Raw genomic sequence first — 10,264 nt, forward strand, 5'->3', positions numbered from 1 at the left:
TAAATCTTTTCTCATACATATGAAATCCTCATCGGCTCGTACGCCCTCCACACTAAGACACATATTGAGAGAAGAAATAAAAAATAAAAAAAATGGTGCAGTGCATGTTATTAATAACAACCATAATAATGAGAACAAAACCATATACAGACACAGGAACTTACTGACAAATTTAAGTACATGTACTTTTGACACTAAGCAAAAATGATTGACATACAGCGGAGCAGAGTAAGTAATGTACGACATGACAGTAATAAAAGTGAGTATTTGTAAGGCATTTTATTAATATGCAATTCTCTTCATTAGCACGCAATAATGTAAGTAACACGAAGTCATGTTTTAATATTAGACTGGTGTTGCCACGTTTTTATTTGCATGTAACACCACTCACTGGCATTTATCCCGCTATTGGCGTGTAACACATTCCATTGGCAGGTACAGTTATTATTGTAATGTACCATATGCAGCTTTTAAGTAATGCTTGTCACTGACACGCAATGAATGCTATCATCAACAGGAGCAAGGCGAACAGTTGGGAAGCACATGACGGAGACAGACGAACAGACATCGAGGCTATTGTGTAGTTACTTCTAAAGTTATAATTGTTTCTTTACTCCAGAAATTGTTATAAACCCCAAAATGACAGCAATTAAATTGATAATTAATCGTAAAAAGTTATGCTGAAAAAGCTATAAGACGACCACTATTTAAGACAAATGTGCAGGTAACAAGTAAGGGGAGACAATTTCTTTATGAGCAAGTGAGACGGAGCTATCTCCCTTTGTTTTGAGTACTCGCGCGGTCAAAGGGAAACAATTGTGTGTGTGGAGGTAGGGTAAAGGGCAAGTTGTTTGTGTTTGTGTGTGAATGTGTATCTGTGACCGTGTTAGTGCGTATACATTAAAGACTCTAATAAAGCAAGTCATCTAATAAAAACGACGTTGCCCGGCCAAGTACTATAGAAATTTGGATCCAGAGCTTGACTCTTGTTGGCATCAGAATAAGGTAGCATGCCCCTCAATGACATGAATCGGATGATGGGAGGTCCGCTGTCCCCCCGGTGAAAGCTCCACTCCATCAGAACGGAATAAACATCGATCTTCTCGAAGAACTCGCCGGCCGACCACAGCGCCCTCTCCTCAAAGCCCTCGATGTCCATTTTGACGACAACATGGCGGGACCTGACGTAGGGGATGAGGTCGCTCAGAAAGACAGCGGTAACATTGTCGTCTCCTCTGTCATTTTGGCCGGTGTTCTTTTCTTGGTTGACCATCGAGGCCCCCATATTTTGGCGGTTGACCTTCATGTGGATGACCCCTCTGACGTCAGAAACAGCGTTGTGGAGGACGGTTACGCGTGACGTCACACCCGCTAGGTGCAAGGAGGTCACCATCAGCTGCAAAGTTTCTCGCATGGCGTCGACAGCCAGCACCTCGTACCCCGCCATCGCTTCTGTCAGGGTGAAGACCCCGATGTTTGACCCCAGGTCCACCAACGTCACGTTCTGTTGGTCATCTTTGCTGCTTGGCTGAGCTGTGCTCAGCAGCTTCTTTTCCGCTGAACGAAGGGCCAACATGATGTCGGTAACGAGGTTATCCTCAAAAGCTTGCGATTCTTTAATTCGAATCGCGATGTAGTCAACGTTGGGGTCATAGGTGCAAATCTTAGCAAGTGTCCCGTCAGACAAGCGGAACGGTAGAAGATGAGAGCAGCTGTAGTTGTCTGTCCTGTAGATTTTCACACCTGATGTTGACGCAGTCTCCATGGTAACACGAAGACCTGCCAACTTAGAATCGCTGAAGTCCTCCTGAAATATCTTTCCACGTTCCCCAGTAGTAGCTGTATAATAAAAAACTGTGAAGATATTAAGCATCACAGTGGAAATAATTATTGCTGACACGTTCTTTTTACCAGTGACAGGCATGATCTTGGTAGGATGATGGGTATGGCCTTAAAATGACCCGTCAATGACCTGAAAGTATAATAATGGTAATAATAAAGAAATTTAATTCAGTGTTAAATAAGATATTTTAATACTTTGTTTTTCCACCCCAATTTCTCATGCAAAATTCAAGCAGAATATATAACCAATAATCTGTACCTACTATTAAAATAAATGATACGTTAATCTGGGGAATGAATTATTGAGAGAAAAACTTTCAAACAATCTTTACAGTTTCCTCGATATTACAACTACACGAACGATAAACAATTGCGACCATTGAATCATTTTTTTGTATTAACTGCCCTCGTTATTAAATTGAGCTGTTAATACTAATATTACTGAATCCTTTTTAATATTCTCCCGATCTGATCTTTACTATTCTCAGGAAAACGAGATTATGGTGAAACCATAATGTAAACACATTGAAGTGTTCATACTTTTTTATATTGTTTATGACTGCACTGGAAATTCTTTGAATTCTAATTTTAAGAAAGGGACATTTCTAGACGAGATGACAAGAAAGTTTTTTAACAAAGGCAAAGTAACCAGTTGTGTGTAATTAAATGGAGAACTAAGTTAACTCACACACGATCAGCCACAAAAGTGTTATTTTTGCTTTTATAAATGTAAAATTTGCGTTATCATAATTTTTAGAATTAATTCAATAACACATCCTAAATAGAATTTTACCTGTTTGAGAAGTGAGCTCTATGACTCTTCTGGTGAGCCGGCTGAGGGTAGAACGGCTTCTAGTAAGCTGCCCGCTCCCTAATTGAATAAAAACACAAGGGAGGCAACACTCGAACTTTTAGGACTTGTTCTTCCATTGATTACCTCCCACTAAAGGAAGAAGAAGAAGAAGAAAGTCAACTAATCAGGTATTTTCCCGTCTTAAAACCACGCGGTGGTTTGTTTACTTGAGAGCCATATTGACATTCGTTGGAGGTTACTCGATTTGACTTGAACTCAAACAACCGAAAATGAGAAGGAAACAGTAAGTAATATTAAAATTCAAAAGTATATTCAAATAAAATATATTCTTGTTTTGTACTTGTGTGTGTGTATAAATATTTATACTGATTGCCAAACTTTTTACCTACATCCTGATTTGCAATTGATTTTACTACAAGACAACAAAACGTATAACTATTTGTTAAAATGACCACCACGTAGATCTATTTTAAATGATCTTTAAAACGGAGTATCACAGATAGTTGTTTTAATTGTAGGATATTAAAATAATATAAATTTAAAAAAATACCGATCGAAATTTCATTCGCGGTCATTCGCCGAGAGTGAAGGGGCTACGCAGCACCCGGTCGAATGAGTTAAGCGGTAAACTGTAGTTTCTTAACAGACAAGGGACACGCCTATGTTCCCGTCGTAATTCTGATTAGGTCTAGATGATAGTCACAATAATCAGAAGTAGACACTGAATCGTGTCATAAATGATAAGAGAATTCTTGAATCTTTCTTTCACTATCGTAATGAAAAAAAGAAAATGTACAACTGTGTGCAATTCTTCTACATACCCGACTCCCTGGTTATAGTTAGAGCACGAACTGATATTCCTGGACTACTTGCAGATGATTTTTTTCAGTCAACCACTAGTGTCGCGTGTCATACTTTTTGCTACGCCTGCCTTTCTCTCAGCGCCTCCTATAATTATTAGAAAGGTAGCTCGCAGCAGGCGACGGTTGACCTTTTGTTTCAGGCTTTCTTTCATCCGGTTTGCGGGGAAAGGTCAAGGCCTTCTCCCGCTGACTGTAGCAGCGCCTGACGTCATACTGTTGCTACGTCACGCGATGTCGGCCTGAGCATTGACGTGTAGTTATGGACTGATGTGTGTACGCCGAGACTCACTCTTGGCCTCTTGCGAAGTTAGTCTCGGCGAGCCGTAACAAAGAATGTGAATAAACCGGAAGCCATGTCGTTTAATGCCTCGTTTTAGTAGTTAATCTGAAATGTGAATAAACCAGAAGCTTACTGGTATGGAGCCTCGTTCTAGCAGTTAAGTGAAAAAAATCGTCTGCCAACTGTTGAGGGGATATAAGTTCGTGGCTTGAGTGTTGTTTGTTGCTTGTTGTAGCTATGGGGGTGCACTGTTCTGGGCTCCTTGTTCCCCTTGTTCGAGCTGTGAGGGCCAGTGTAGGGGGACTCTCGTGTGCTCACCCCACGTTTTGTTGCTCCTTTGTCCGGACGGTTGTTTTTCTTACGCTACGGCAGTGCGTCGGATTGCGCGTTCAGCTCGCTTCTTCTCTTGGTTTGCTTGTGCGTTCGCATGATGCTTTCTTATGTCCACTGTTCGAGCTGTTTCTGTTCGTGTTTGATACATCGGTTCAGTTTTAGGTCGGATGCTTTTTCTGTTGATTCCGTGGAGGCAAGATTGTGTATTTTTCTTTTGTTGTTAAGTCATCATGTCCGAAGTAGAGGAGGCAGTGGCCACGCGCACGCGCGCCCAAGTGGCGAAAGGTTTGAGTCCAAGTCGGATAGTGAGACTGAAGGGGATTAGTCACCTGAGCGCAGGGTCTCACCCTGTCCCCGTGTGACATCTGGAAGTCAGTCCATAGAGCTAGCCTTTGAAAGGTACCTGCGCCTTGGTAGGGAGATAGGGCTATCGGGCATGGAGTTAGTAGTGTTTGCAGAGGTTTTGATGAGAATTTTATCTCACAAACATACATATCGACTGGGATGCCTATCGTCTATGTGGTAGTGATCTCTTCTTGGGTGAGTCCCGCTTTATAATGGAAAAGTCTGCTGTATGGCGTCAAAGTCATAGTTGAGCATCAAAAACCGCGACTCTGGTCAAGGGGAAAGAATTTTTGTACAAAAATGTCTTAGAAAATTTGCTTCCCTTTATTTCAGTCACCGTGATATCAGGGTCGATATATGAGTAATTATTGATAGAAATATTGAAATAAATAAAAAAAAAATACTTTGTGGCTTCGAATTTTTTTTTGTTATTTCACAAACTGTTGATTTGACAGATATATACTAAAATATGAAAATGTTTCTATAGGTGCAGGGAACAGCAAGCAATCAGTAGAAAATTGACATGAAAAGATTGTTAAAAAAGTTTATTTTCAAAAAAGTAAAAGAACATGTGCTGGTTACGTTTTATGCCCATTGTTTGTACATACGAAAACATTTTAAATATATAAGTTTTCTACACTCTGCAAACATGCTTTGCATCTGCAAGGTGTGGAGCTGTTTTCTGCGATTCCTGTATAAAAGTCTTGAAAGTCCTCTTTATTTCACAGCTTACTAGGTCACTGTTGGTGGCGTGTGTACTGCACATAAAACAGTCAGTATATTACAAATACATTTATGTCTCCAGCAAAAGAAATATCAAGCATGAGTGATTAATATGTATAAAACAGTCTTTTTTGCTCTGCACTTTGCTGATTGTTCTCAGCTCTAAATTTCTCCCCACAGAAAAGTCAAATCGTCCCAGGTATGTTCTTTTCTACCTGGGACAAAATGGACATAGATGGGACGATTTGACTTTCGCTGTGTGGCGAATCGACTGGCCCCCGAAAATTAGCAAGATCTGGTTGAACTTCTCTCACTTCAACTAAAAAATAGCAATGTCTGGTTGAACTACAGAAAAACCTACTTTTGACAATCTGAAGAATGTATATGAGATGTCTTTTTTTAAAAATAATAGAATGTATAATATGTTACAAACTAAAATTTACAAAAGAAGAATGAATCACTGTTAAAAACAGAACAGTATATGAAAACTTGACAGAAGGTAATTACATTGTTTCGTAGCACCTGGAATATGGATTTGAAGAAGCATACTGGATAAAGAAGAAATGTCTATAAAATGTACCTGGATCTAGGAAAATCAGTTTTTTTTTTTTGAAAAGGCAAGTTATAGAAATAAGTACCAGTAATCTTGGCTGTGGTGCTTGTTGTTGTTGTTTCCGTTATTACTATTGCTGTTGCTGCAAAATTCATTTTGGTTTTTGTGAAATATACACATGCTTAATGATAAAGCTACGATAAATATGTTTAGACAGCATAATGACATTTTCAGGGGACATACACACATACATACAATACACACACAGAATAACAAGTACATAGACATATATTAATGAACATTCAAATCTGGTGTGTGTGTGCGTGAGGAGAGAGAGAGAGAGAGAGAGAGAGAGAGAGAGAGAGAGAGAGTATGTTTGAATATTATTTAAGCTCTCATCTGAGTGCACTTGTGTGAGAGAGAGAGAGAGAGAGAGGGGGGGAGTGGAAGAAAGAGAGCTAAAAAAAGAGTGGATGAATATGTGTGTGAAGAAATAAAGAAAGAGAGAGATAATTAAAACAGGTATTATGTGTCAAAAGAGGCTAAGCAAACATTGGCCACCGAAAATAATCATACCATTTGCAACTCTTGTTGTCGTTGTTGTAGTCACTGATGTAGCTGTAAAACAAGAGCTCAGCTATCAGACGGGCGCAAGCAATAGCAATAAATTCTTTTAATTAGAACTGTTTGAAAACTTGAGGAACATTGTAAAACATTGAGCAACGTTTTTTAGGATCAACTGTCGAATAGCTCATAAGAAGTTCTCATTACCTTATTTCGTTTTTTTTTTTCATTTAAAAATCTAACAGCAAGAGATATACGAAGACTAAATTTGTATTTATAATGAGGTATTTATAATTACGTGAGGTAATTTGCATTAGCCTGTAATTTACTGCCCCCCCCCCCATTTCTCATTCATCACATGTTCAAATGGTAACAAATATTTAAGTTATTCTATCTTTTAAAGTTGATGAAAAACAAAAAGTTGTTTACCTTTTTCTGTTCTCTGTTCAATTGTAGTTTTTGCTGAAAAATTCATTATTATAAACTTTTATTGCGCATTCTGTAAGGAAATAACTTTTCACAAGAAATAAATATATTTTAACACAAAGTCAATCGATCTAGAAAATAAAGATAACAACAAACAGTTAGACGAACCATTTCCGAACAGAATGCCTTGTCCTTACTAGCGACACATTTTACATTTATTAAATAGAGCTTCTTACGATTTCTTACAAATATGTAGACAATTAAGACAAATGACAAATACAAACAAGAAAATAATGTTCAAAGATTGTGCTTATAGGCAAAGCGGATTATTAGACAGAACGATCTCACCAAACGGGATATTCTTGCAATTGGGAGGAATACGAATGTTTCTTTCGGCTGGTCGGGTAAAGGAATCCAGACACACCGGCACACAGGCCCACGATACCCCGAGATGCCTGGTGACGTCAGCGGCTACCCGGTACTCCAGAATGTAGGTGTCGTTCGCAGTTCTCTCTCTACATCGACAGCCGTCGGCGTTGAAGATGCCATTGCAGGCAGAATACCGGTAGGAGGAGACAACACAGCTTCGAGTTACCGCCCCTTCGGTGGAGGTGAAGTCAAAGGCTATTACCCCCAGCGCATCCGAACACCAGTCAGACAGGACACTGGATTCTATTACCTCACAGGTTAGGGTCATAGTCTCCTGGTCTTTCCATGTTCCTGGGCACGTGAGAGCACCATCGTACTGCGGAACCACTGGAAAGGTCAGATGTGTGTCAAAGGTCACAACTTGGTCGTATTCAGCCAGTGACGTCATATCGATTGGAACGCATCATTGGATGCTCCTAAATAGTTTTCAAACGGATATCTATGTCTCTATCTATCTAGTAAAATATAATAAGCAGAACGTCTTACTTTAATGAATCTAACCCGTTCAGAAAGTAAAATGACAGAAATATTAATAAGTATTTAATACTGATGCTCCTAAGTTTATTTTAGGAGATTTTTGAATGAATGAGACATGAATAGTTTTGTGCATGCAATTATGAATTTTAATTTTAATCGAGCTGCAACAGAATTGCTCTCTGGGACAAATAAAGTCTTATCTTATCTTATCTTATCTTAAGTGCACTACACTGATATTAAAAATGTTTTCGCATTTCTTAGAGTCTTTTATTTTAGTAGTCAATGGCAATGAGATGCAATTACTACCTAAAATACAGTTTATATGATGATAGACATAAAGAAAAAATACATACCAATCCCAACATTTGTACAGTTTCCTGTGACATCGATGGTCTTAGCTGCCTGAGAGTTGTTGGCGTAAAGACACGTAGGTACACAGGCCCACGATCCTCCATTATACCTGTTGACGTCAGCAATGAATGTGTACTCCAGAATATACGTGTCATTCGCCGTTTTCTCTCTGCATCTACAGCCGTCGGCGTTGAAGACGCCATCACAGGCTGAGTCAAGGTAAGAGGTGATGACGCAGTCAGAACGTTGTGTCCCACCCCTCGGGGTAAAGCCGAACGCCAGCGGTCCTGACCCGCCAGGGCAGGCTGCAGGGTTCACGCTGGATGCCTTGACTTCGCAGGTCAAGGTCACGGGGTCCTCGTCGACCCAAGCTGTCGGGCAGGTAAAAAATCCATCTCTCTGGCGAGGCGCTAAAGAAATAAAGGTGAGTTTGTTGAAAGGTATAAAAGTAGGTTGAATATTTTACAGAGATTTTTAACATCCGGGTATTCTACGCATTGCCAGCAAACACATCTACGACATCACAAGACGATAGGACTTTATGATAAATACAAGTTGACGTTAATGCTAATATATTGTTGTTGTTGATCCACTTTTTTCTCCCTATCCTTGTGTAATGCATTCTCTTATCCTTTGATTATAAATTAAGCATTTCTGGTTGCAACACTAAATTTTCTAGTGTCAAAAGCGCTTTGTTTTTAAAATAAATAATAAATATACTTATATATACACTCAATTGATAGCTTTGATGTTTTCAGAGCCCTTACTGATAATCAGAGATCCAGCTTCGATGTTTGTAGGGACATGACTGGTAGTAATGTACGATAAACACGATCTGTTCAGATTGAGAGTAGGTCAACACACGATGATGATGGCCGCGATAAGATAATGTGAAATATCAACAATCAGCGTCTTTGTGAAGCTGATTATCACTGTGAGATAATTAGGACAAGCGGTAAAATGAATGAAAGGACTTACTAAAGTAAAGCGAGAGGCAGGTACTGTTGATGGCATACGTGATGTTTCTAGTCGACTGAGGGCAGTCCAGCAGGCAGTCCAACACTCCCCCGTTGTACACGTCATAGCTGACCTGTATGGGGAGCGAGTAGGTGTAGATGTTGTTGACGGAGCTGGTGCACCGGACGCACCGTTCTGGACTTCCAGACAGGTCGCACGGGTAGTCAGCAAAACAAACATACCCGTCTGACTGGGTGGCGCTGGTGAAGCCCATCTTGAGGTAAGGTGGAGGAGGCTGGCAGCCGGCCTGGGTGATGGCTGTGCTGTTGACCACGCACTGGATGATGTAGGTTCTGTTGTTCTCGAAGAGTGAAGGACAGGACATGGTGACATCAGCAGTGTTCTGTGAGTCTGGAGAATGATTAAAGTGATTAGTCACTGCCAGTCATTAATGAATTAAACAAATTACACTAATTAGTCGCTGCCAGGCGTTAAAGACAAAGTTTAAAACAAGCGCGAGGGTGTTACCCTGATGAAGACCGCATATAATATCGAAACATATGTATAATGTGTAATATATGCTTTCAACTTTATTTCACTATACTAAGCATATACTTTTGCTCATTGGTAATATAAATAATACTCAAACATATATACTTTATCTTAAGAATATATGAGACATCAAAGTAGGTATGAGAGTAATGGCGAGAATTACACACGCGCAAGCACGCATTCACACACAAAGACACACGGACACCATTCATAAAGCAAGCACATACTTTAAGCTGGAAAAATTAGTTATTTTAAATCTAATTAATTTACCGTTGTAATCATGATAAAATAGTCTTACCTGAAATACTCAATAAAACCAGCATGAATGCCGTTAAAACGAACACACGTACTAAAGCGTCGTCAACATCCTTTAGTCTCGTCATCGTAAAGCTGTGACGTACCTCAGAGAAGTTTAATGATTAATTAAACTTTGCATAGATTGAAACATTCTCACAGCGCCACTCAGTGTCGTTCAGCCGCCTTGCAAAGGGCAAATAAATGATAACTAGGCTGCAGGTGGTTCAACATCACTGATGGAGATACAACGAAGTAGGCCATTAGTGATTTCTTTTACTGATAGCAGTGATGATGTTTTGTTTGACAGTAGACATTGAACTTGCAGGGTTATCATACACAGGAGTGTCGGGTACTCTCTCTATATATATATTAGGTGAGGGTAGTCATGTGACCTTAGGAGTCATCAGAGCCCACTTATCTCAAGGCAGTCGTTTGTGAGGCTCGTGGCCATTTCCTTT

At 39.7% G+C, this 10,264-nt stretch overlaps 2 protein-coding genes across 5 annotated transcripts; both read right to left on the bottom strand.

Moving 5' to 3' along the window:
• Positions 1–390: 390 nt before the first annotated feature.
• LOC112567653 lies at positions 391–3,827 on the bottom strand. 4 transcript variants are annotated; one of them, XM_025244366.1, is made up of 4 exons: positions 3,478–3,827; positions 2,636–2,713; positions 1,912–1,972; positions 391–1,786 (listed from the first exon to the last, which is right to left on the bottom strand). In XM_025244366.1, exon 4 carries the CDS (start codon positions 1,763–1,765, stop codon positions 923–925), a length of 843 nt encoding a protein of 280 aa, XP_025100151.1. In that variant the 5' UTR covers positions 1,766–1,786; positions 1,912–1,972; positions 2,636–2,713; positions 3,478–3,827; the 3' UTR covers positions 391–922. The 4 variants fall into 4 exon arrangements, with proteins under 4 accessions (XP_025100151.1, XP_025100148.1, XP_025100149.1 ...); XM_025244363.1 differs by having other exon boundaries at positions 391–1,972; XM_025244364.1 differs by having other exon boundaries at positions 391–1,972; positions 3,474–3,827.
• Positions 3,828–5,007: 1,180 nt separating this feature from the next.
• On the bottom strand, positions 5,008–10,022 carry LOC112567649. Its single transcript, XM_025244358.1, has 8 exons — positions 9,808–10,022; positions 8,979–9,368; positions 8,003–8,410; positions 7,092–7,499; positions 6,747–6,779; positions 6,330–6,371; positions 5,839–5,895; positions 5,008–5,235 (listed from the first exon to the last, which is right to left on the bottom strand). Exons 1-8 carry the CDS (start codon positions 9,890–9,892, stop codon positions 5,210–5,212), a joined length of 1,449 nt encoding a protein of 482 aa, XP_025100143.1. The 5' UTR covers positions 9,893–10,022; the 3' UTR covers positions 5,008–5,209.
• Between the last annotated feature and the right edge of the window lie 242 nt (positions 10,023–10,264).

This window comes from Pomacea canaliculata, linkage group LG7 (genome assembly GCF_003073045.1).
Source record: "Pomacea canaliculata isolate SZHN2017 linkage group LG7, ASM307304v1, whole genome shotgun sequence".
Classification (NCBI taxonomy): domain Eukaryota; kingdom Metazoa; phylum Mollusca; class Gastropoda; order Architaenioglossa; family Ampullariidae; genus Pomacea; species Pomacea canaliculata.

Coding starts and splice junctions, on each gene's coding strand:
- LOC112567653 (XM_025244363.1), bottom strand. CDS start 1,924: ATGCCTGTCACTGGTAAAAAGAACGTGTCAGCAATAATTATTTCCACT.
- LOC112567649 (XM_025244358.1), bottom strand. CDS start 9,892: ATGACGAGACTAAAGGATGTTGACGACGCTTTAGTACGTGTGTTCGTT. Junction 9,369..9,807: donor GGTTTTATTGAGTATTTCAG/GTAAGACTATTT, acceptor ATCATTCTCCAG/ACTCACAGAACACTGCTGAT. Junction 8,411..8,978: donor CTGCCTCTCGCTTTACTTTA/GTAAGTCCTTTC, acceptor TTATTTCTTTAG/CGCCTCGCCAGAGAGATGGA.